The 27782-nt window shown below is 39.3% G+C and overlaps 1 protein-coding gene across 1 annotated transcript in view; it reads right to left on the reverse strand.

Annotated features, from left to right (window-relative positions):
* Positions 1-27782, reverse strand: part of LOC106879427 (focadhesin) — a 301702-nt gene that overhangs the window by 133465 nt on the left and 140455 nt on the right. The window contains exons 19-20 of the mRNA XM_089351161.1: positions 25143-25258; positions 24334-24426 (exon numbers count right to left, since the gene is read on the reverse strand). Coding sequence (XP_089207287.1) covers positions 24334-24426; positions 25143-25258 — 209 coding nt within the window. The remainder of the gene's footprint in view (positions 1-24333; positions 24427-25142; positions 25259-27782) is intronic.

Raw genomic sequence — 27782 nt, forward strand, 5'->3', positions numbered from 1 at the left:
GTCAATAGGGATGAATTTAGCTGAGATATTTTCTGTCAGTGGCAGATCTTAGGCTGCACATTAACTAATTCCAAACTATTTAAAAGCTTTCTCCTTTTTTCCTAAGTGTACACTATTGAAACAGCGTTAATTTAAAACAACCATCCATATATTGAATTTAATATATATACACTGTTGAGAGGCATGTTGCTGTAGAATTTTTGTCTGAGAGAAAATTGCTTCTTAGATGTACTGTTTGAAAAACACAAAGTCATTCTGGCAACAGCTAGTGATAATACTAGGTATATTTTGGCCTTCTTGCACTTTGTCGATAATGTGTATTCACTAGTCATCTGCCACAAGGAAATATCTCTCCTCTGGTGCTTAGGAAGTAGTGAATAGTACAATTACTGATATTACATATAGCTGCTGGGATGAATAAAACACAGCATATCAATTGATTTCTCCAGTCATGCTTTGTATCATAAATAGGGAAGAGAGGAGAGAGTAAAAGTGAGATGCAGAAAGAATGAATACAAGAAGTGCAGAAGAAGGTCATGATTTTCTAAAGATTTACCACCACCCTTCCATTTTTTTCGTATGAAATTTTGCAGAGATATTTTTTCAATGGGGTTGATTGTGATCATGTTGACAAAATTTAGAAAATCAATAACATACATTTATTGCAAATTTGTGTTACTTAATTATATTTTAGAGTATTAAATATACTTCCTTTGAAAAATAATTAGTATTACTAGGCTCAAGTATAGCTGTGTGGATAAGAGGTTTATTTCCCAACCACATGGTTTTGGGTTCAGTCACACTATGCATCACCTTAGGGAAGTATCTCCTACTATAGCTCTAGATATCTCCTACTATAGCTCTAGCTGTCTCTGCTATAAGATGCAGTAGATTTAGTTGAGCGCCTGAATAACAACCTGTAGTATCATTGAAATTGCCAAAATGAATGAAGAAGTGGTACTCCTGCGTCCCAGACTGGTCAACAGAAGGAGGCCAATCATTCCTCATGACAATGCTCAACCACACATTTCCCTAATGATGCTCTCGAAGTTGAGAGAACATGGCAACAAAGTTCTTCCCCACCCAGCTTATTCCCCAGACCTTTCTCTGACCGACTACCACTTTTTCAAGCACTGTAATGGTTTCCTGCGAGAGAAGTTCAAAAATCAAACAGATACTGAATGTTTGTTCAAAGGGTTCATCAGCTCCAGAACTCCATATTTTTATGTTACGAGAATAAAGAAACTTGTAAATCATTGGCAAAAATGTGTTGATTGTAATGGTACTTACTTTGATGAATAAAATTTCTGCATTGTTGAAATATATTGTGATGAATTTCATGTTTCAAAACATTGTTTACTTTTTACTCAGCTGGATATATATATATATATATATATATATACACACACACACACATGCACATATATTATTTTCCATCAACAAATTCCACTCAAGGCACTGGTCAAGCCAAAGCTATAAAACAAAATAACTTGCTCAGTGTGTCACTTAGAAGGAACCAACCTGGAATCACATACTTGTGAAGAAAACCTCTTAACTACATTGTTGTTGTTGTTGTTGTTGGCACTCCGTCGCTTATGACGTCGAGGGTTTCCAGTTGATCAACGGAACAGCCTGCTCGTGAAATTAACGTGCAAGTGGCTGAGCACTCCACAGACACGTGTACCCTTAACATAGTTCTCGGGGATATTCAGTGTGATACAGTGTGACAAGGCTGACCCTTTGAATTACAGACACAACAGAAACAGGAAGTAAGAGAAAGTTGTGGTGAAAGAATACAGCAAGGTTCGCCACCATCCCCTGCCGGAGTATCGTGGAGCTTTTAGGTGTCTTCGCTCAATAAACACTCACAACGCCCAGTCTGGGAATTGAAACCGCGATCCTATGACCGCGAGTCCGCTGCCCTAACCACTGGGCCATTGCGCCTCCACTCTTAACCACATAGCCATGCTTTAACTAATACCCCACACAAATTCAAATGATAGGCGTAAAGTATACAACACTAAAAATAGCTTAATCAAACATGAACGTGTGGTAAAGTAACAAAGAAAATAAAAACCACAAAAATTATTACAAAGTAGCAGGAAATAATAGAAGTACAGGCTTAACATTTCTTTTACAGTTTTTCTTACAAAAGTAAAACACAAAACGCGTACAGTTTGCAAATGATCTTGCTATCAAGTTGTGTTTCCATTTGACTGAATGCAAGATAGACATATTGGCATGTGTCATTTAAGATAGAGAGATCTAGATGTTTTTTGCTTTTTTTAATTTATTTCTTAATGTATTTTAATCTCCATAAATAAATAAATGAAATAAAACATACACTGAATGCAATATTCCAACATGGCTTTAGCCATGATGGCTAATACAAGATAAAGAATAAAGAACTGCTTTAATATGAATCTGACATCTTTTTTTTAACCAAGTCTATATACTGAAATGCATGCATGAAATAATGGCCCAAACTTCTTGTTCTTGTTCTTCTTATTGTTAAGGTGGTGAGCTGGCAGATTCATTAGCATGCCAGGTAAAGTGCTTAGCAGTATTTCGTCCATCTTTACGTTCTGAGTTCAAATTCTGCCAAGGTTGACTTTGCTTTTCATCCTTTTGGGGGTCGATAAATCAAGTACCAGTGAAACACTAGTATCAATCTAATTGACTGGTTCCCTCCCCTAAAATTTCAGGCCTTGTGCCTTTAGTAGAAAGAATTACTATTATTATTGTTATTAAGTTGGCGAACTGGCAGAATCATTAGTACACCAGATGAAACGCTTAGCAGTGTTTTATGTTTTTACACTCTGAATTCAAATTCCAGCAAAGTCAACTTTTCCTTTCCTCCTTCTGGGGTTGAAGACATAAATACTAATTATGCACTGCGGTTTATGTAATTTACAATGCTCTCCTCCAAATTTCAGGCCTTGTGCCCATAGTAGGAAGGACTATTATTCTTATTAAAGCGTGAAGTCTACAGAATTGTTATAGAATTGCAAAAATGCTTTGCAGCCTTTCTTTTGGGTCTTTACTTTTTGAGTTCACATCCTACTGGGGTTAACTCCGCCTTTCATATTTCTGGGGTAGACAAAATACTTACAATTTTTTTTTTTTTTTACCAAAAAGGCTTCTCCCATGGTTTTTAATTTAAAAAAGAAAATGGCCAAAATCAGTCCAGATAATCCCAGATGGTCAAGCTTTTAATAATTGCTTTCTTTCAGTACTTTTAGCAACTGTTACACACCTAGTTAATAAGCAGCTTTTTCCATTATAATATAGTTAACCGAAAATGTTATTACTTTTTTGTGGCAGTCACATGTAATTTCAACAATATTTTGTTATTTGTAGAAAGTCAAACAACTGTTAAAAGTTCACTCATCAGTCTTTGCTATTGTTAATTTTATTTGAAATCTCTCTTCAACATGATTTATTAAATATAATAAATGTCTTAACATTCGATTTTCTATCTCCGATAACTTTGTTCCTGTTTTTACATATAACTGAATATTTATTTTTTAATATAGTAGGCATAAATAATAATAATAATAATAATAATAATGATAATAATAATAATAATAATTTCTACTATAAGCACAAGGCCTGAAATTTTGAGGGAGGGGGCCAGTCGATTAGATCGACCCCAGTATGCAACTGGTACTTAATTTATTGACCCTGAAAGGAGGAAAGGCAAAGCAACCACGGTGGAATTTGAACTCAGAATGTAAAGACATGAAATACCGCTAAGCATTTCGCCCGGCATGCGAATGACTTTGTCAGCTCACCGCGTTATAATAATAATATTGTTTTGCAAATATCTTGCACATGCAAGTGCTACCAGTTGAGAACTCTGCATATCAGAAGCCAGCAAGTGTATGGGGTCATCAGGAGAGAATGTGTGCCGTTTTGGGGCCTACCTCTCGATGGCATCAATGTGCACTGGCCCCTCCTCACTGATATGAGGCCCTGCTTGCTAGATCAACTGGTTATTAAATAAAGCTCAATATTCTTCTAGCCATCACCCATCGTCTCTTTTTAACCAAATCCAATGGTTAGCCTTTTCCACTATAGTTTGGATATCGGTCATGGTGGTATTTACTTTACAATGAGTTAGGCCTAATGATAACAACAGTCGTCTCACACTGTGTCCAACAAACCCTCTACATCCGACTTAGATTGGAAAATGCTCTGCTTTACAGCCTGCATCTTCACATCCTTTGAGGAGGTTTACATAATGGTCAATCTTTCGAGCCCGAGCGTCATCCATGTTATCTTCATGAGGAACCGTTAACTTGACTAGATTCACAACTTTCTTTCCTTCACACCACATTAAAATGTCCGCTTTTTTTGTAAATGGGAAGGGAAAGAGTCCTTGGCACCCTGGTAAATCTGCAGTCACCGCCCAATAACAGTTCCCCTTTTCATCGCTCACAGGAAGTTTCTTGTTCTTTTTGAAATGGATCCGCTGTCCTGAGTGCATGGAGGTAATGAAATCTCTAGTTGGTACTTTCAACGGGTTTTTTCTCTGTTGTTGAGATCAATTTGGTTTCAAGAAACCTTAAGGACCAGGTTGTGTCTCCATGTATACCTGTTCAATGCTAAGGAACAGTTGGAAAGAATATGTTTCAGTGTTCCGACCTTTGTGCGTTTGCTTATATCATTCTCTGAGACGTTCCATCTTACTAGATTTGCAGGTGATGGCAAGACATCATAGGATAAACAAATCAGAAAACTTAGCCGAGATGTGGTCCACCTCCATATCTCATCCCAGCTTTTTTTTCTCTCAACAACATGTTCTTCCCATCTCATCATCTGTCCTTCTTGAATACATTGGATCAAATGAAGCTCTTTTCTCTTTGCTTCCTTCATTTTGACGCTGTTGCTAACAACAGATTTGCGCTCACTCCGCATCATATTTGCAAACGGTCTGAACTGATCTGCGCCAAAACCAAGTCCCTTCCGATGATTTTGTGTTGCACCCACCATATCTCGGTGTGTAAGAGAAGATAAGATGTCATCAGTCTCTGTTTCTGCTTTCCACTTCCGAGCTGTTTTCATGTCTGGTGGATTACACCTGATTTCCATGTCCTTCGACTCTCTCAGCATCATCACCAATTGTACCATTCCCAGTTATTATGTACATGCTTTGTCTTGGTGTTAAAGATGGGCTATAGCAAATATTCTGCTCAACACTACGAATTTGCTTGTCAGTTGTTTGATCTTCACCAATTAAGCATGTCCCTTGGTGGCTGGCGATATGTGCATCTCTGATCATGAAATAGTGGGGAAGCATCATAGCCATGTGTGGAGAGGAATTCTTTGGGTTTTGAATAATTCATCTCTGGAAGCATGAGCATTTCATTCAACATCCTTAAGCAACCCTTATTCAGGGACCTTTTAAACAGGATGGGCTACTTGACCTGAAAAAAATTCTAACTGGGCCCCACCTGCAAGGTCATGCACTGTTTATCTATTATTATTATTATTATTATTATTGCAGCAAGCTGGCAGAATCATTAACACATTGGACAAAATGTCTAGTGGTATTTTATCAGTCTTCACATTCTGAGTTCAAACGCTACCAGGATGGACTTTGCCTTCCATCCTAGTAGAGTTGATAAAATAAGTACCAATTGAGCACCAAGGTAGATCTAAGTGACTTACTTTCTCCCCTGAAATTGTTTGTCTTGTGCCAAAATTTGAAATCATTATTTATTATTATTATTATTATGTTAGAGAGCAGCGCATGTCATCAAAGTGACATTGGAGTACAAATATATGGAGCCCAATATAGCCATCATGACAACTTGTCTGATAAGGGTACACAAGGCACATGCATCACAACCATATATGTGCGAATTGGTAATCTTATATCAAAATAAACAGCACATGACCTTGCAGATGGGGCCCAGTTAGAATTTTCTTCAGGTCAAGTAGCCCATCCTGTTTAAAAGGTCCCTGAATAAGGGCTGTTTAGGGATGTTGAATGAAAGACTCATGTTTCCAGAGATGAAGTATTCAAACCCCAAAGAATTCAAGAATTCTTCTCCACACATGGCTATGATACTTCCCCTCTATTTCTGCTCATGATCAGAGATGTACATATTGCTAACCACCAAGGGACATGCTCAACTGGTTAAGATCAAACAACTGACAAACAAATCTGTGGTGTCAAGCAGAATATTTGCAGTAGCCCATCTTTTACATCAACACAAAACTTATACATGATAACACTTCCATATTATTATTATTATCATCATTTACGCCTACTATAATAAAAAATAAAAATTCAGTTATATGTAAAAGAGGAACAAAGTCGTTGAACATATTTGTTGGAGACAGAAAACAGAATTTTAAGACATTTATTATATTTAATAAATCATGTTGAAGAGAAATTTCAAATAAAATTAACAATAGCGAAGACTGATGAGTGAACTTTTAACAGTTGTTTAACTTTCTACAAATAACAAAATATTCTTGAAATTACATGCGACTGCCACAAAAGAGTAGACACATTTCAGTTACATATAAGAATGATGAAATATATATAAAGTTCAGAGAGCTTTTACTTCTTTTGGCAACAGAAGGTCTCTCTCTCTCTCTCTCTCTCTCTCTCTCTCTCCCCCTCTCTGAGTGAAAGGTGGAGTGTATCATGTATGTGTATGAATTACAATGCTACATGGTTGCAAGACATAAGCCCTGAATGCAGAGGAGATGTAAAGATTAGGAAGGAATGAAGCTGGTATGCTCTGCTGGATGTGCAATGTCAGTGTACATGTGCAAGAGAGTGCTAGTGCATTGAGAATACAGTTAAGCATAACTGGAATTAGATGCAGTGTACAAGAGAGAAGACTGAGACTGGTCTGGTTTTGTTATGTGATGCATGTGAATAAGGACAGTTGCATAAAAAGGTGTTGATCACTTAAAGTGGATGGAAGTTGTGGAGTAGATCCAGGAAGACATGGGATGAAGTGTGCTGCCCTCCATCACCATCTCTTCACTCACCAGCAATTATTCTCAATACTCACACATATCTATTGCAACCCGTATTCCTGAGCCTCTCCTATATTTCACTCCATCATTTGTTAGTCACCTCACCCTGCCCACTCACCCATCCCAAGTCTCTATATTGCCTCACCTATTATCATCCCCAATGTCCCTCAAGGGCATGTCCCGACACATCAATGCCATCATCTCTTCCACTATCACCCCCTTCAACTTACTCTCCAACTCATCTTTGTTTTCCAACTGGGGTATCCATGCATCTACTCTACAGCAAGACACTTATATCTGTTCCCTTCTATACCTTAAATTTTTCAACTGGCACAAAGCCTCACCTCCTCAATACTGCTCCTTGCCTCCCAGTTGAAGGGTTCTTGTCTCACAGGGTACTTCCTGATCCTGTGGGTGCTGTGCCACATAAAAAGCACTGGCGCTGGTGCCAGATGAAAAGCATGGTTGATGGTGCTACATAAAAATTACAGGTGATGGTTCTGCATCAAAAAGCATTTGTGATGCTTCCACATAACACACACTGGTGTGGGTGCCATGTAAAAATGCACCCAGTACTCTCTATAAAGTGGTTGGTGTTAAGAATATGGTGGGTGGGGCATTGTTTCTCATTCAAACTGTTCTAGTCTTTGGAATGTCATCCTGAAGGAAGAACACCTTTCGTCTTGAAACCAAAGGTGGTCATTTTTCTTCTAGTGCTGACTTAAGCAACTCAAGCTGCTCGTAGTAGATCTCTTTTGTTATGTAGTTTGGGTTTAAAAGTTCGAAGTGGACTAAACCTTTCCTATCCCACCAAACAGATAACAACACTGTACATGGTGCTGTTATTTGGTTATCCAATTCATTACACTGTCCATGTTTGTTCATTTGAATTCCCCCATGACATTCAAAAATGAACGCAAAATAAGTAACTATAGTTTAAAATTTAATAACATGCCAGTGTTTCTCCTTTCCCTACCCACTGTCTTCGACTCATGACATTTTTATAGACAACCCATTTCTCATCACCAGTCACTATTCGGTCTAAAAGTGGTTCATTTTTTGAGCTGTACAGATCTTCCAGGATGAGGCTCACTTTCTAGTTTCTGGCTTGAACTAAATTAAAAACCTTCTGTCATAATTTCCTTTTCAACTTCTGTTCTAACCACCAGCTTAATAACAAAATAATTTTACTAAATTCTTCATTATTTTCTAAATTACTTCAAATAAATTCAGTGTACTTAAACAAAAATATGGTAACAAAGAGGCCTAAATGGTCTAAATTAAAACTTTCCATCAAAATTTCTGTTAACTAACATTCAAAATACCAGATTAATAATGTTATTTTATTAAATTCTTAATTATTTTCAAAATTAATTGAAACAAACGCTGTGTATTTCAATAGAAATATGGCAACAAAGGTGTTAATTTTGAAAGATCACACTGGTTTTGTCATATAGTTTATGAAATTGCTATCAGTAATATATTTACTCTGAAAATGAAAATTTTCATTCACCAGCTTTACAAAGCATTCTTTATTCTTGAAGGTATATTCTAATGATATCTGAAAATACCTCTTCTTTTTCTCTGATTCTGTCACTTCATGCTAGTTCCCACTCATTTCTTCCTACAGCCATAACTCTTTGGAATTTCCTTCTTGCTAACATTTTTCCATGCAGGAAAATAAATTTAATCTAATTAATTCCAGCTTGACAAAGCTTTGTGCACATCATCAAATTTACTATTTGTTGTTTGACCATGAGAACAGCAGTTCTTACAGGACTATGAACAACGGTTCTTTGATAAAGTGTCTGTGACAGTGCAGAAATATGTGTCCTACAGTCTAATTATGTCATTTATAGCCCGGTGGTATGTTTTCATGCACATTATCTATAAGGAGAATTTCTCTCTCAAGACAGTTTCTGCAGAGAAGGTTTTTCTATATTTGAGTGTACACATATGATATAAATATAATTGTACACACCTATATTTCACCCATTGCAGTTTTCTGTGTTCCTAATCAATTTTAGCATGACAAAGCTTTGAACACATCAGCAAATATACAATTTTCTATTTAAATAGAAGAACTATTTGTAGTTCTTAGTGGGCTGTATGCAATGGATTCAGAGTCTGTAGCTTAGGAGGAATAACAATGCAAAAATACTATATCCTATAGTCTGATGATGTCATTTGTAGTCCAGTGTTGTCATTTCACACTCACATAGTCTATAAGGAGAATTTCTCTCTTGAGACAGTTTCCACAGTGAAGGTTTTTTCCATGTTTGAATGTACATGAATGTATTAGATACAACAATACACACTATATTACTGTATATATATATATATATATATATTGTGTTTTTCAGTCAAGACAGCTTAGTGCACCTGTCCTTCTATGAATGATAACCATGTAACCATGTGGAAAATGAAGGTGAAAATAATCCACTTTTATAGAATAAGTAACAATTTAAACTAGTTCCATAATTTAGTAACTGAATAACAAATTAGTTGCTCCGATGGAAATTGGCAGAAGACGATTAAGTATATGGATGTTGTACTACTATTACTACTACTACTACTACTACTACTACTACAGCATCAACTTCTTCACCTAAAATCCATATTCTATGCTGGTATGAGTTAGATAGTTTACTTGTACTTATGGTGGCATTCACCTGGGGTGCATTGAACCAGCCCTGGTCAATGAATTCACCACAACCCTTGTGAATGCTGACCACACCTGACAGTTGGCCACAGTTGAGGTTGTAATGGATACCCACTCTCGGTTCCACTGAGCATGGACACAGTAGCCATAGTCCTCATTTGCTGCTAAAGTGTAGGATTCATGTTCAATGTTTCAGTGGGAATACAAGTTCACATATTTCCCCAGTCGCATGCATATACAGTTTGGCATAGTGTGCTCTATAGCAGCTCATCTTGCTGTCAACTTCACTGATCAAGTTACCACCAGATGTATTGGAGCAGATGTAGCTGGGGTTTGAACTGAGTTCTAGAGACGTGCCTTAACAAAAACTAAGGGGTGCCTCACTCTTAGTGGTCTTCCAGCATGCCAGGCACCAACCTGGAATTTCTGAGGGCCCATGCTATTGCTAGATAGTTGCTGAACCTACACTAAGTTCATTCGTCCTTTTGATATGTCTTGTTTTTAGTCTTGTTGTGTTTCTAGCAATCCTCCTCACTAGGCAAGCCTAGTGATGGTGCAGGTTTAGCTGCCAATGACCTGACCATGCAACAGATTGTACTGGAATCTGTATTGTCAGTTGCACTCATGAGAGACTTCACACGTGACCTGACAAAGAGTTAGATCGTTTGACAGGATCCAACAACTCTGAGGACTGCATTCTGCTCTAATGTTTGCTTTGATATGGTTCCTACGGTTAGAAAAGGTACCCTTCTTAACACCAACTATTCTTCAGTGTTTACTGGATGCATTTCTCATGGCACCAGCTCTAGTGAGGCCACCATGCAGCTCGCAGGACTAAGATCTCCTTCAACTGAGATGAGTCACAAAAGCAAGGAAGTTGGTTTCATGCTAAGAGATAAAGGGCTAAAGTATGAGAAAATAGATCAGAAGAAAATAAAGTTCTCTCTGTAGAAGAGCTACATAGCTACTTATGCTATAGAAAAGTGGGTGGAAATAACCAGGGTGGAGACGTAAAGAAACAAAGATAGTGGTGATGAAGTGTCAGCTTGGGGCCTTAAGTTACAAAGTGAACAGAAGTGAGTGTGGTAAGAAGAATTTGGAATGAAGGTGGGTAAATGCTTCAAGAGTGTATAGGGAGAATGAAGGATGGGGGTGATTATAATGAAGAATAGATTTTGAGGGATGGAAGGTAGGGAAGAATGGGTTTGAAGGGTGGGCCGACAATGCAGGAAAAAAAGGCAAGGATGAAGAGCAGCAAAATAACAATAATGGTATAGTAATGGACAGGAGAAGGATAACAGAAAGAGAGATATAAGATGTGTCGAGGGTGATCAATATAAAACATGGGTGGAGAGGACAAAATGAAGAATGATGTATGGATAACTACTGAAATGCTTCTGGGTAGTAAGAAAGATAAATGGAGAAACTATGAAAGTAGCAAAAGGTATTAACAAAACAATTATAGACTGTTACAATAGAAAATATCATTACACAACAGATTGATGCAATATGTCAAGCTGAAAGAAATACTTTAATTATGAACCAACAATGCCAGGTTTGAAGAAGCAATTAATTTGAACTGATGACATTAACATCATCAGTTAATGTCTACTTTTCCTTGCTTGCATGGGTCAGATAGAGTTTTTTTAAGGCAAATTTCCAATAGCTGTATGACATCTCTATGGCCAATCATTACTTGTTACAAGCAACATAATATTTCATCATCATCAGACGTGTTGTTCACAGAAGACTAGAAACAAGCAACATTGCTTGTATGATGATGCATGTGGTATGGCAAGGGTGTGTGTGTGTGTGTGTGTATATATATATATATATATATATATACATATATATATTTATATACACATACACTCATACACACACACAATGGATTTATATATGTGATGGGTTTCTTTCAGTTTCTGTCTATCAAATCCACTCACAAGGCTTTGGTTGGCCTGGGACTTTAGTAGAAGATACTTGCCCTAGGTGCCACACAGTGGGACTGAACTGAAGACCACCTGATTGAAAAGCAAAGATTTTTAACCACACAGCCATGCCAGCACTGACAACAGTACATTGCTAATTATTTATTAATACTAAAGAAGGAGTAAGTAAAGTAAACACCAGGATAATTTGAACTGGAAACATAGTCACCAAACTAGATGTTAAAATATGTCTGATCATAAAAATCCAAAATGATGAATTAGTGCAGGGAGTAACTATGTAGCCACTTGGTCTTCATAATACAGCAGCCCACTCTCTTTCAAATAAAATTCTAGAAAGAGATTGATGCATTAGATAATGCAATCTTAGGTGCACGGGCACTGTTACAATGGAAAAAGAGGGATGGTCATAGCTGGAATATCATTGACCATAGTTCTCCTCACTTAGTCCTGACCTGGGGCTACTCAGTAAGAACAACATTTGCATATACTTCACAATTCCTTCATCTTGATGCTATTGATGTTGATTATGATGACTGTTTCAAGTTATGGCACAAAGCCAGCAATTTTGAAGGAGGTGCAAGTCAATTCATTGACAGTGGTACATGACTGGTACTTTATTTTATTTTTTTGACCCTGAAAAGATGAAAAGCAAAGTTGACCTCAGTGGGATTAGAACTCAGTATGTGATGAACCAGAAGAAATGCCACAAAACACTTTGTCAAACATACTAACAATGATGCTAGCTCACCACCTTGTTGAGGACAATAATCTTTTCTACTAACGGCACAAGGCCTGAAATTTAGGTGGGGAGAGGGGCAGTTGATTACTTCGATACCAATGTTCAACTGGTACCTATTTTATCGACCCCAGTGCTTAACTTATATTTATTTAATTGACCCTGAAAGGATGAAAGGCAAAGTTGACCCCAGCAGAATTTGAACTCAGAACATAAAGGCAGATAAAATGTTGCTAAGCATTTTATCCTGTGTGCTAACGATCCTGCCAGCTCACCACCAGTTGATGATAATAATAATGCCATCAATAATAATAATGCATCAACTGCCAGCTCAGTTTATGATAATAATGATTGGAAAAGTTTTAATACAAAAGTTAGAAGCAAAAAATGTTTACACTATAACATGTAGGATACAGAGGCATTCATGCTTTTCTAACAGTGGCTGAAGTGTATTAATAGGATCCTCTAAATAGTCAAATGAACTGCCAGAAATAAGAGTTATATGTTCCTCATATCAAACACTAGCATCTTAAGAAAGGAAGGCTACATTGCATAATATATTCTTAGACATACTAAAAAAGAAAACAGATGGTCTTGTCTGAAACACCGGATCTATTTTAAAACGGGGGTGCCAGTATTTTCTTAACGAAACACTAACGAAACACTTTGAAACTTGGGACACTGGTAGAATGTGTCATATAAAACATCTTTTACTCTTAGTCTTAACAAAAAAAAGGAATTCGCAAGTTATTCCATGTAAAAGTTGTCGTATTTCTGTAATTTCAACCAATCACTGACGTCTATTCAGCTGAATAGAGTTTACTGCTGGGCGGTCATAAAAATGTTATTCCCTGTGACATATTTCATCCGGTTTAATCGTAATTTATACGCATATATTGTTTATATAATAAATTATGCTGTGCGTATCTATGTGTGTAACAATTTTAGAGTTCGGATTCTTGAGTTAGGGTTACGGTTAACAGTCTAGTTAGGGTTAGTGTTAGGGTTAGGGGATTAATACGATATACACCGTTACAGCGCTAACTGTTTTCAACTGAATAGACGTCAGTGATTAGTAGAAATTATCGAAATAAGACAATTTTTTACATGAAATAAATTCGAATACAAAAATATTTTTCTGTTCTATAACACAAAATAGATAAGTATACGAAGTTTGAAAGTCTTTCGGTACCAAAAACACTACATAAAACATAAATGAAAACTGGTGCCCCCGTTTTAAAATAGATCCGAAACACCTTTAATCATAAGTCTACTATAACTTTAATCATAAGTCTACTATACTTTTAACCCTTTCGTTACTGTATTTCTGGCCAAAATACACCCCTCATGAGTTTCAATTAAATTCTAAAATAATCATGAATTTAGACTAGTCTCATTAAACACCTGTAACTTTTTTATTTATCAACATATTAATGTGATATTTGGAACATAATTAAAGAAAGGGTTCTTAATCAATTCTATTGCATAATTTTTGTCTGAAAGTTCTCCACGTACTGGGGTGGGGGGGGTACTGCTAGTGTCTCTCCCATGTAAATATTGGTTCAGCTTCACGAATTGTACTCGTTCATAATACTGGAAATATATTCATTGCCAAAAGGTTCCTGATCGCTCCAGTAATTTGTTATTCTGGGTAATTGTCTATTCTGGGTAATTGTCATAATGATGTTTATGGCAAAAAATAACCGTATTTCATCTACATTTGCAGGAAACCATAAGCTATCTTTTTTTTCCGGTTTGTTTACATTCTTCGTAACGGTCTGTTTCCGCAGTAATCATTTCAAACAAGCATGAAAAAGAAGTCTAAAGGTTTCGCTTCCTGAGAAAGACTATGGGTATGTGGTATGACGTCAGTGTCTGGGGAGGCTGACCGGAAGGGGAAACAGGGCAGAGGGAGCCTCGATCGGCATTCGTGCCCTTTTCGAACGGGGCTGCGGTCAGGACAAGACGTGTTAAGCGACGGTCTAGGTTTGGGAAGGTTTGGGAGAAGCAGCTGCTATACCTGGCGTACCTTGGGTCGGGGCAAGCTTCAAGGATCGGATACCGCAAGACGGACTCGCAGTCGAGGAAAGGAAAACCGAGGTAAGGCGATTACATCTACTCGTATGCACACACCACAAGCTATTTCGGCACCACGTGCAGAAATTCGCCTCGATGGCAGCCACCAAGATTAGGATCGCCAGCGATGTGATCAGGCCTTTTAATGGCGAAGGAGATGTGATGGCTTGGATACGAAAAATTAGGCTCGTTGCCAAGCTGCAAGGAATAAGCGATGTGGCGAGTCTCATGGCTCTGTACTTGGAAGGGAGCGCTCTGACCTTCTACCTAAAAATGGACGAGGAAGAAAGATTGAGTGCAGAGAACGTCGAATGGAGGCTGAGAGAGGCATATACGGAGAGCAAGTACGCTGCCTTCGTAAAACTAGGAACGATTAGATGGGGGGGAGAACAGGTGGATGAATACGCGGCGGAAGTGCGAAGACTGGCCACGCTGGCTGGGTTTACGGGAGAAGGCCTGGACAGAGCGGCGCGGCTGGCGTTTGTAAATGGATTCTCCGACGACGTAGGGATCCGATTACAGCAGTTGCCTGGCGGGAGGAAGATGGCGCTCAGCGAGCTAGTAGCGCAAGCTCGCGTGTTGACACAGCACGTCGGAAGGAAGCCGATAGTGATGGCGGCGACAGAGGCACGTTCCGACAGACGACAGCCTGAGAGCGGCATGAGGAAGCCTACCGAGCAACGACAGCGGCCGTTCTCGGGCCGGTGTTTCAAATGTCAGGGGCCGCACATGGCGAGGGAATGCGCCGAATCGGGGCCCGTCTGCTATCGATGCAGGAAGACTGGGCACATCGCCCGTGATTGCGACCAGGGAAACGACCGTGGGGAAGTTGCTGCCTCTCAAACTTTCCCCGCAACCAAGTAGAGGCGCTTGTGGAGGCGCTGCCCGTGGTCGGAATCGAGGTTGAGGGGAAGAAGCTCAAGGCCCTCGTGGACACGGGTTGCACGACTACCCTCGTGATGCCAAGGGTGGCGAAGAAATGGGATGGGACGAGTAGCGTCCAAGCGGTCGATGGTAGAGAGATCCGTTGCAGGGGCAGCTCCAGTCTGGAGATAGCGTTACCGAGCGCGGCGCTGAGGCTACGGGTGATCGTGATCGACTATTTGATAGATGGGGTTGATGTCGTGTTGGGGATGGACGCCATCAACCGTCTTGGTGGCGTTAGGATTGCAGGAGATGAGGTCACGTTCGGAAGCGTGGGGGCATCGTGCGCCGTGAGTCGGGACCGCCAGGGAGAGCAGAGCGCCGTCGAGGACAGCGCCGCTTACACCATCGAAGACAAAGATTTTCAGGCGGCGTTTGATGGTCGGAGGTGGACGATAGAGTGGCGATGGAAGGACGAGCCCCCACTACTAAAGAACAGGGTGAGCTGCTACCAGCACACGTTGAAAGGTCACGCCAGCGTCGAGTTCGACGAGGAGGTAGAGAGATGGATCAAGGAAGGAGTCCTTGTCCCGTGGAAAGAGGAGGTGGTGAGTGGAGTGCTGCCTCTGATGGCGGTGGTGCAGCCGACGAAAGGAAAAGTCAGACCGGTGCTGGACTTTAGCGAACTGAACGACCATATATCGTGCCACACGGGAGGCGAGGCAACATACGTTTGCGGTGAGACGTTACGTGTGTGGGGACAGTCGACCAAGGCAGCGACGATCGTCGACTTGAAGTCGGCATATTTGCAGCTCCGTGTGAGTGACAAGCTGTGGCGATACCAGCTGGTGCGGTACAAGGGCCGGACGTACTGTTTAACCAGGCTGGGTTTCGGGCTGAATTCTGCTCCGAAAATTATGGCGATGGTGCTCAAGTCCGTCCCAGGGAAAGAGGAGAGAATAAGGAAGGCCACCAGTTCCTACATCGACGACAATTTGGTTGACGAGACTGTAGTGCCAGCCACCGAGGTAGTGAGACATCTGGAGAGGTTCGGGCTGATTGCGAAGCCACCTGAGTCGATGGTGGCGGGAGCTGCGCTGGGGCTGAAGCTACAAAAAGACAGATTGGGCGAGCTGGTGTTCCGGAGAGGAAACGAGATCCCAGAGCTGAGTTCCAGCGTCAGCAGGAGAGAGTTGTTCTCGGTTTGTGGGAAGTTGATCGGACACTATCCGATCGCTCGTTGGTTGCGCATTGCATGTAGTTACATCAAGAGACGAGCAGAGGGGGAGAGTTGGAGTGACAAGGTAGGAGAGGCGACGGTGGCGATGATGCGGGAAATCCTGGAGAGAACGAGAGCGGAAGACCCGGTCAGAGGAAACTAGTATGTGCCCAAGACGGAGTGCGGGACGGTTTGGTGTGATGCTAGCAGTATAGCGATACGGGTTGTGTTGGAGATCGAAGGTGCTGAGGTGGAGGATGCGGCCTGGCTACGGAAAGCGGACGACTTCAACCACATCAATGTCACCGAACTAGATGCGGTGCTGAAAGGGGTGAACCTGGCCCTGAGATGGGGACTGCGCTCGATCGAGATCCGGACGGATTCGGCCACCGTGGTCGGTTGGGTAGGAACAGTAATTACCAGCAAGAAGAGAGTCCGGACGAAAGGTGCCGCGGAGATGTTGGTGAAACGCCGCCTAGGAGTTCTGGGAGAGCTGATCGCCGAGTTTGGACTGAAGCTGACCGTGGTTTTCGTGCCTTCGGAAAGAAACAGGGCGGACGCACTGACCAGGGTGAAAAAGGCATGGCTGGAGGAACCGGAGGAAGCAAGGAAAGGGATAGCGGCAGCGTGTTGGCTGGGTGACTCCGAACTGAAGGAGCTACATGCTATGCACCACTTGGGGGTGGATAGGACCCTGTATCTGGCGAAAATGGTTGATGCTGACGTCACTAGGAGAAACGTTAAGAAAGTGGTCGCGAAATGTGACAGATGCCAGTCCATTGACCCCGCCCCGGGTGGGCATGAGCAGGGGAACCTCTCAGTAGAGTGCAACTGGAGGAGACTGGCTGTGGATGTGACGCACTACCGTCAGGAAATGTATCTCAGCATGGTCGACTGCGGGCCGGGCCGGCTGGCCATTCGGAGGGATCTGAGGACAGGCATTGCCGATGAGATTGGCCGCATTCTGAACGGGATATTCTTGGAGAGGGGTCCTGTGGAAGAACTGCTAATGGACAACGGGGTGGCGTTTCGTTCGGAAGCGTTGGGAGAGATGCTTGACCGGTGGAAGGTGCGACGATTGTTTAGAGCGGCGTATAGACCGAGTGGCAACGGAATCGTTGAGAGGCACCATCGGACGATCAAGGCCATGGCTGAAAGGGGGCACATTTCGCCCCTGGAAGCGGTACAATATGTCTCCCCGATCCGGACAAGCGGAAGAGTCTGTGCCGCACAGAGCGGTGTTCAAATATGAATGGAGGAATCCCTGTAAGACGCCGGAATTCTGCAAGGAAGAGAAGGGACCCGCCGGCGTGAAAGTAGGGGAGGAAGTTTGGGTCAAACCGCCGAAGGCACGCTGCACATCACAATGGGGCAGGGGAACAGTGACAGCGGTCAATTCCAGAAACAATGTATCCGTGGATGGAATGCCGCGTCACGTGCTGGATCTGCGCAGGATAGCCACTTCATCGGATGAAGATTGCGATGGAAACGAGCCACCTAGCTTGAGAAGATCTCGACGTGTAGGGCGCCCGCCCGGTTCGATGGCGGACTTCGAATTGGAGTAGGGGTGAACGTGATCTTTAAGATCAGGGTGGCGTGTGGTATGACGTCAGTGTCTGGGGAGGCTGACCGGAAGGGCGAGTCGACCGGAAGGGGAAACAGGGCAGAGGGAGCCTCGATCGGCGTTCGTGCCCTTTTCGAACGGGGCTGCGGTCAAGACAAGATGTGTTAAATGATAGTCTAGGTTTGGGAAGGTTTGCGAGAAGCAGCTGCTATACCTGGTGTACCTTGGGTCGGGGCAAGCTTCAAGGATCGGATACCGCAAGACGGACTCGCAGTCGAGGAAAGGAAAACCGAGGTAAGGCGATTACATCTACTCATACGCACACACCACAGGGTAGACCCTGTTTCCTCAGAAAAATTGTTAATAAAAATATTTTTAAAATCTTTTTCTGGAGTAAAATCATCCTCGCTGTCGCCGTCGCTGCTTTCAGTTTCGGATACAGAAATATCCGATTCATTATCGTTCACCACGTGCTTTTGTAGCTCATTCATTCTTTTCTTCGACATCTCCATATCTTCTGTTGAAAAACCTTCAAATTCGGAATCACTGCTTGATAGCATGAAACTCCTCTCCATCTTCAAAGTTGAAAAAAATTAACGCCGCAAAAAATGTGGAAAAAAATCTTCCAAAATTCACTGACTTCAAATATCATGGCAAATAATGTCAGAGACAATAACTCAACTGTTTGCAAAGTGAAATCAGGTGTTTGAACGAATGTACTAACGAAATTTGGGTTCAAATATACATTTAAATAACAATGGGTACGCTCGGCCGGCTACGGCCGGGTTAGTCTTATGAACCCCAAAATTTTTCCGGCTGGCTACAGCCAGGTTAGTATCAAAAGGGAGGGTTAATCATAAGTCTATATGATGAAAACTAACTTGAAATAGACAACAACAATTAAAACAAAAGCTTAAAACAAAAAATGAAGAATTGAAACTGGGTCATAAACATAGCCTGCTGAGAATTTACTTTAGTTCTACCATATCTGCAATTCTAACAAGAATGATGGTGATGATGGTGGTGATGATGATGATGGTGGTGATGAGAATGATGATGTTGGTGGTGGTGATGATGAAGATAGTGATGATGATAATGATGGTGGTGGTGATTGTGATGATAAAGATGGCAGTGGGGATGATGATGATAAAACACTAACAACAATAAAATCTCTATGGAAATCACATAAGACAGAGAAAAGAAAATCAAATAACAAATTTGTTAAAATGTTTCTTTTACATTCTTAATGGGAAGATGGAAAAAAAAAAAAAAAAGAAAACTGAAGTTGTGCAAACTGGTTAAGAAAAATAAAGTCAGAATTTTAAAATGATCAAAACTGTTAAAAAAAAAATATTAAAAAACATCTTTGCATTGGATGTACTAAGAATTGATTTGTAATTATTTTATTTTTTAAATATTAAAAATATGTCTAATTCATTGAGTAGTGTAAAAGTATGATTAAAAAAAAAAAAAAACCTCCTCAAAAACATGCTAATACCAAAGCTGGTATGTTAGTCAACTTGGAAGGTTTTGATATAGCAAGCATTCAAAAATAAAACAAACCAGTTTGTGTTCATTAATTCAAATCGATTAATGAATTAAAGATTAATTAATGAACATTTGACTAACTAATTTCCTTTATATACACACATTTAGTACATGTACACACATATACATGACAAACACACACACACACACACACACACACTTGGTTCATGTACACATGCATGCACACACTTACAAAGCAAACATGAAAAAATACACACACACATGGACAGACTTGAAAACAAACAAATTCATATTCATTAATTTTTATTTCTGTAGATTATGGCCCCACAGTTGCCAATTCATACAATTCTTATTCCTGAAGGCCTCTAATCAATATTGAACACTGTATTGGTAAATTAGTAGAACAATAGATAAACTGTCTGGTGGTTTTTAGATGATTACACTCAGGTTCTGAGCTCTATGCAAAATATTAATTGAATACACTTAAGCTCAGTTTTAAGCACAATTTTAATTGAATACATCTACGCTCAGTTCTAAGCTTAGTTTTAATCAAATACATTTAGGCTCAGTTCTCAGCACAATTCTAATTGAATACATTTAGGCTCAGTTCTGAGCTCAAGTTTAAGTTTAAACGAAGTTTAAACGAATACATTTAGGCTTTGCGTTCTGAGCTCAATTCTAATTGAATACATTTAGGCTCACTACTAAGCTCTACATTTAGGCTCTGTGTCCTAAGCTCAATTTTAATTTCTTCTTCCAGACTTGATAAGATAAAGTACTAACCAAGACAAATATTGATATAATCAACAAATAAAGTGCTAACCAAAAACAAGCATTAATATAATTGTCTATACTCATCTCCCCGATTTTAAGTCTTGTATAGTCATTTGCTTGTTTCATTTAATATCCATTTTCCATGTTTTTCTGGAATAGTTGGAAGTGAATTTTGAAGCAGGGATTTTACAGTCAAAAGAATATCCCATACTCAACTCTTATGTGTTTCTCAGAGGAATTTGAGAGTGTAAAGACAGTAGATGATTGTATGGACAAAAAATGTCAACACACATCACCAGTTTTGCCCAATCAAAAATGATGTCACTGATCATATGCATAGCTCAATTGAGTTTTGTAGGAGACATTATCCGAGGTCCATGCAGTGGGACTGAACCTAAAGCCATGTAGTTAAGAAGCAAGCTTTTTAACCACATAGCCTTGCCCATGCTTGTACTTATATTTGAAATCAATACTGAGCTAGTTGTGTGCTCAATCACTGAGCCATTTTCTCTGTGATATCTCTTGTTCTGATGACTTCTGTTCTAGTAAATGCTCAGTGATTTATATACAGATAAGACACTATGAAATGAAAATTCTTTAAATTACTTAGAAGATCATTGAGTCTCTACTGAAAATGTTATTGTTGCTAGTCCCAGATCAGCTATACTTGAGGAGTCTTATGATCAAAGGCTTTTCAGCTACAATGATTTCATCTTCTTTTTTCAGGCATAGTGCATCTAAGACTACATTATTTAAGATTTCATTTACTTTTTGTTAAAAGACTAGGGTAGGATTTGAGGAAGGTTTTGTTGCTATTTTTATCAAACTGAGCAGCTGTAGAAGTATTCTTATTGGTTCATTCAAATTTACCCAAAGATTCTGGCACAAATGATGCCCAGTTACTATCACTGCAATATAAGTAATGACTGGGTAGTAGCTTCTCAGAGCTAAAGAAATTTTGAACTACTAACAAAAAGATAAATTCTCTTGATGCCATCACCAGCATATTGAATACAAAGAAAAAAACCCCCTATGTGAGAGTTTTTAAGAAGCCTCCAAATACACTCCTGTCTACCTTTAAAGGAAGAATCACACATTTATATTCTAAATACAAATGTTAGCTCAGTACATCTTACAATAATTAATAACTGAATGATTCTGTAATTCATTAACCATTTCGTTATCATATTTCTAATGAAAGACACTACCTTTATTTCAATTAATCTTTGACAACAATGAAGAATTTAGTAAAATTACTATGTCATTATTAAAACCTAAGCTTGGAATAATAAATTAACATGAAATTTTAAACAACCAAGGGGTGGTATCAAGAGTTAAACACTGTATAATAAATAAAGCAAGCAATGCCAAATAGATTGTAGTAGCTCCTTCCCATCATCAACAAGAACAGCTTCCAAGATTTACTAAAATCCAATTGATTGAAGGGTTGCTTGTTGCAGAGAGATACCTTCACATTTGCTTATGACATATTTGAATTCTTTTAATGATATCAGTCACTAGGATATGACCATTCTGGGGCACTGATCTATTCCAGTACATGGTTGGTATCTATTTAAAAGACTTCATAAGAGTCAAAGGCAAAATTAACCAGGGAAGAATTTGAACTCAAGATGAAATGAAAATCACACACAAAGTATTTTATTTAACTCTCAGTGGATTGTACCATCTACTTTACAGGATACTTAGAACATTTAACAAAGTTTCTGTTGTATGTGAGATAAAAAATACAAGATAGAACTGACTAAATACCAAATGTAAATTAATCTTCCATGATTGTTAAGACTACATAAAAAATAACCATTTCCTAGCCTCAAAGTCCTCTTGTCAATCATTGAAATTTGTGCTTCCTGTGTCAGAGATTTGTATCTGCTGCAGAAAACCCAGATATAATTCTACCTGTCATTAATTTTACATCACATTAAAGGAAGAACATTGTGACATTTAATTATTGTTTTATTCTCTTTGTTATTGGCTGGTATTTTGATAAACTTTTGTTCTGCTACAATTTGAGAAAAAAATGAATAAGAAAAGCAAACTATTTGTTTTGTATTGAATAAAAACCACACTGAAATAACGAATAAATTAAAAGTCAATCATAATGAAGAAATTAAGTCAGTTATAATTAGACAAAATTTTGTGATGTAGGGAGAGGCAATTGTTGACCCTGAATAATAATTTGGAAAGGTCAATAAAATCTTCAACCCAAAACTAATTTGAATATGCATTAGGCTTCATTATGAAAACTAATTCAAAACTGAAATTCAAATTTTCTTCAGGAATAAAGAATAGCAGTCAAAGAAAGTATAGAGAGTGAAGCAAAATACCTCATAGTAATTGGCTCCATCTTGCTAAAACTTCAGTTTCAAACCCTGCAGATGTTAACTGTGCTTTTCATTTTCTAGTGGCTGGTAAAATTACAACCAGTAATATAACTAGCTCACTTCAGCTGCTTGTATTCCTACCAAAAATGATCTTATGCTTTGAATAAATCAAACAGTAAATCTCCTATAATAGTTCATCACCATAATTTAATGTCTCCATTTGCATGGGTCAGATAAAACTTATTGAGGCAGATTTTCTATGGCTTGAAACCTACCTTGTTATCAAACCTCAACTGTTTCCAAGCAACCTAACATTACCCCATGATCAAGCATGTTTTTTTTTTATGGAAGACTGGAAACAAACAACATTGCTTGTATGATGATGATGCCCATTTATAACCATCATGTGATGTTGGGACAAGGGTATACACAAACACACATACATATACAACAGGCTTTTTTCACTATGTATAACAAATTAACTCTCAAGACTGGCTGACTTGAGGCCATAGCAGAAGACACTTACCAAAGATGCCATGCAGTGGGACTGAACTTCAGACCACATAGTTGGGAAATGAACTACTTAACCACACAACCACACCTGCACCTAGCCAGGCATGAAAAAATTATGTATCTATGAGTTAACTCCTGTTTTTGTACAATTAAGCAGATTCAAAAGTAGCCCTTTACAGGTAAATTTCCAAAACCTGGCACCAATTCAGGAATGACAATAGAGCTGCGATAATAGAGAATTGTTCAGAAACAAATTGCAGATCTGATCCAAATTGCAGATCTGATCAAACCTGTGAGTCATGATGTAGCTTTAATTCTTCAGGATTTGGCAAAATTTGAAATCAGAACCTAAACATGCAACTAAATATCACAAAGCATTTTCTCCAAAACTTTAGACAGCATATCTCAGCTTGTAAGTCCAGAGATGGTAGACTATCATCACATACCACAATCTACTTGGTACATGTGGGCTATGAGATAGTAATTTACCATCTTAGACAGCAATCCTGAGCTTGTGAGTCATGAGCTGGCAGTCTGACACAGTGCACAGTTGATGTGAGTCATGAAGTAGCAGTCTACTATGTTAGACAGTAGGTATAAGCTTGAGGGTGTTGAGCTGGCAATCTAATAATCCAGACAATAAATACGAGCTGTGAGTAGTCAGTCTGTTGCACAGCAGACTCAAGTGCTTGAACCATTAGCTGTTAACCCTTAGATAGAAGACTGGTACTTTGACCACAATACTTTTTGAACTTTGAGAACAGATACAATCCATCTAGTTTAACACGGTGGCAGGCTGATATCAGATAGATCGAAATTTGTGAACCAAGAGCTGTCTGTGAATACTTCTGATAGCAAATGAAGCATAAACTGGAAGCCCAACACCTTAGGCAGTAGATCTGACCTTATGAACTATGGGCTGGCAGTTTAATACCTTAGACAAAAGACAGAGTTCCAGGAGTTCAACACTTTAGACAAGCAGATGTGAGACCTAGAGTGATAATAAAACACCTCAGACAGAAGATGTGATCCACTCAAGTAACTTACCACTGCTTAGAGAAAAGAAAAATTAATAGTTTATCAGAGGTTGGGGATTTGAAATGAAACTCCAAAAGGTACTTACTTCAATCATTGCAATAAAAAGACGGTCTATAAATGAAACCCATGTATGAGGCATTAGCAGACAGCGGTGCCATTCTGAAGGTTGAACTGGGACCTGAAATTTTGTGAAACAGAAGAGAATTTATGAGAACAATGAAAGCCAGGTATCTATAAACATGCAATAGTAAATTATAGTGGTGGTGTATCTATGTCATTCAACATTCAGGAGTCAGTTGTTTGACCAAGTGAATTACCTGCCCCTAAATTCCATGGACACATACATCATCATCATCATCATTATTTAACGTTTGTTTTCCATACTGGCATGGGTTGGATGGCTCGACAGAAACTGGTAAAGCCAGGGTCTGCGCTAGGTTTTATAGTTTGTTTTTGTTTGATTTCTATGGCTGGATGTCCTTCCTAACACCAACCACTTTACTGAGGGTAGTGAGTGCTTTTTACATGGCATCATTACCAGTGCTTGTTATGTGGCACCAGCATTCACACCAATGGTTTGGTGTGGCACTTTGATTTTAGGGACTAACTTTAGTTTTGGGATCTCAAAATTCTCAGGCATAGTATGTGACAAAGCTGCATTTTTAAATTACTGATGGGCTTCTAAGCAGTTTCTGTGAATTCAATTTCACTCATAAAGTACGAGTCAACCCAAGGCTATAGAAAATGACATTTGCTTAAGATGCCATTCTGTGGGATTAAACACAAGACCTCATGGCTGCAAAGCAACCTCCTAAACCATTTGGCCACACTGCATCTACAGTGAATTATAATACCCATCAAAATAAAATCAATCAAAATCAATAATATAGGTACCTCATGAAGTAAAGTACTGAATATCTGCTGGAAATTTTTGCTTTGGCTCAGTATCTTATGTGGCTTTGGTGCTTTGTTTTGTTCAGCCGGTAGGTTATAAGCAAAGAGCAGGCCAGCTGGAAATAAATCATGAAAATAATATAAGTCAAATAAAATAAATGAAGCAATTTAATAGTTAATATAAGAACATAAGTGATGGTGGTAGAAAGGAAGAAATGAGACATACCTTTAACTTTAACACTCTATATTCCCTGTTTAATTCTTGCTAGTTTAATTCTGATTAATTTTTGTTTAACTTTATTTTTTGTTTCTCTGCCATCAATAGAACTAGCTTCACACCTTCCCCCACATTAATGCTTTGTGCCAATGTAAGAAATCAATAATTTAGTTAGTGATAGACTAAATAACAACAACAACAATGATAATCCTTTCTACAATAGGCTCAAGGCCTGAAATTTTGAGGGATGGGTACTCGTTGATTACATCAACCCAAGTATTTGACTGGTACTTATTTTATTGATCCTGAAAGGCAAAGTCGACTTCACCAACTTTTGCTCAAAATATAAACATGAATGAAATGCCAATAAGTGTTTTGTTCAGTGTTGAAACAATTCAATATTATTATTATTATTATTATTATTATTATAATAAGAATAATAATAATGATAATAATACTTTCTACTTAGGGCACAGGGCCTGAAATTTGAGGGAGGGGGATAATAGATTACATTGACATCAGTGCTCATCTGGTACTTATTTTATCAACCTCAAAAGGATGAAAGGTAAGGTCGATCCCAGTGGCATTTGAACTCAGAATTTAAAGACAGGTGAAATACCTCTAAGTATTTTGCCCAGCTTGCTAATGATTCTGCTAGCTCTCCGTAGTAGTAGTAATAATAATAATAATACATCCTTGTTATAATGTTTACATTTTTATTCTCATATGAGTCAAGCAAGGTTACGTTAGAGCAGAGTTTTCTGTGACTGGATTCTCTTACTGTTACATACATCACAACCATATGTGTGAGACATGGTGATCTCATATCAAAATAAACAGTGCATGACCTTGCAGGTGGGGCTCAGTTAGAATTTTCTTGCAATCGAGTAACCCATCCTGCTCAAACGGTTCTTGAATAAGGGTTGTTTAAAGATGTTGAACAAAACACCCATGTTTCCAGAGGTGAACTATTCAAACCCTACAGAATTCCTCTCAACACATGGCTATGATGCTCCCCCATACTTCTGTTCATGATCAGAGATGCACATATTGTCAACCACTAAGGGGTATGCTCAACTGGCTAAGGTCAAACAACTGACAAGCAGATCTGTGGTTTGAGCAGGATATTTACTGTAGCCCATCTTTTACACCAAAACAAAACATGTACATGATAACACTTTCAATCAGTTAAGATCAGAATTATTATCATTAATATTATCATTCCACAAGGTAAAGAAAAACTGTAAGAAAGATCAGTATTAAGAAAGATAAGGTTGAATGGGTATAGATCAGCTGATCCCTCTTATAGCCTTTCTTTTACCTTGTGGAATGACCCCTGCAAAGACATCAGAGTCTAAGATTGAATCTGAATCTTTTGAGCACTACTGTCTTCAATATAGAGAATATCTGGATCTCATCAGTGAACTATATATATATATATATATATATATATATATATATAAAACTCTTCGAAACGCCAGTGTTATAATGGTGGCAGCTGATGAAGGAAATGTTCTCCATGTGGCCTGTGTGTTTTTTGTACCTTGTTTATCATTTTGTCCATGTTTTTCTGCAACGCCATGTACCTAGATATGCATCTATAAATACATGTAGATGAAGGTATGTACATGCATATACTCATATATTATTTATATATATATATATATATATATATATAATGGGCTTCTTTCAGTTTCCATCTACCAAATCCAGTCACAAGGCTTTGGCCAGCCCGAGGCTATAGTAGAAGACACTTACCTAAAGTGGGACTAAACCCAGAACTATGGAAATATGCTGGGCCTGAGAAGACCCGGCAAGCCAAGTGAGAACATAATCTGAGGACTCTGCCAGGGGTGTAGGCATCCCACTTACGTGTATCTTTCCTTCATTGGACACTAAACTCTGCTTGCGAAAACCTGTTGAGGCAAGTGAAATAAAAATCAAACCAAATTCGATGACTGGCACCCATGCCAACCTCTCTTTCATTGGACACTAAACTCGGCTTGCGAAGACTTGTTGGGGCAAGTGAAATCAAAATCAAATCAAATTCGCAATTGGATGAAATCGTGATGGCGCCTGTACCAGTGGAGTGCTAAGAGCACCGTCCGAGCGTGATCATTGCTAGAGCTGCTGTCTGGCTTCCGTGCCAGTGGCACGTAAATAGCACCATTTAAGTGTGATCGTTACCAGCATCGCCTTCCTGGCACTTGTGCCGGTGGCACGTGGAAAACATTCAAGTGAGGTCGTTGCCAGTGCCGCTGGACTAGCTCCTGTGCAGGTGGCATGTAAAATACACCCTTTTGAGCGTGGCCGTTGCCAGTACTGCCTGATTGGCCTTCGTGCCAGTGGAATGTAAAGGCACCCACTACACTCTTGGAGTGGTTGGCATTGGGAAGGGCAGATATATTTTGGTGCTAAAAACA

This window comes from Octopus bimaculoides, chromosome 4 (assembly GCF_046866305.1).
Source record: "Octopus bimaculoides isolate indiv1 chromosome 4, ASM4686630v1, whole genome shotgun sequence".
NCBI classification, from domain to species: Eukaryota; Metazoa; Mollusca; class Cephalopoda; order Octopoda; family Octopodidae; genus Octopus; species Octopus bimaculoides.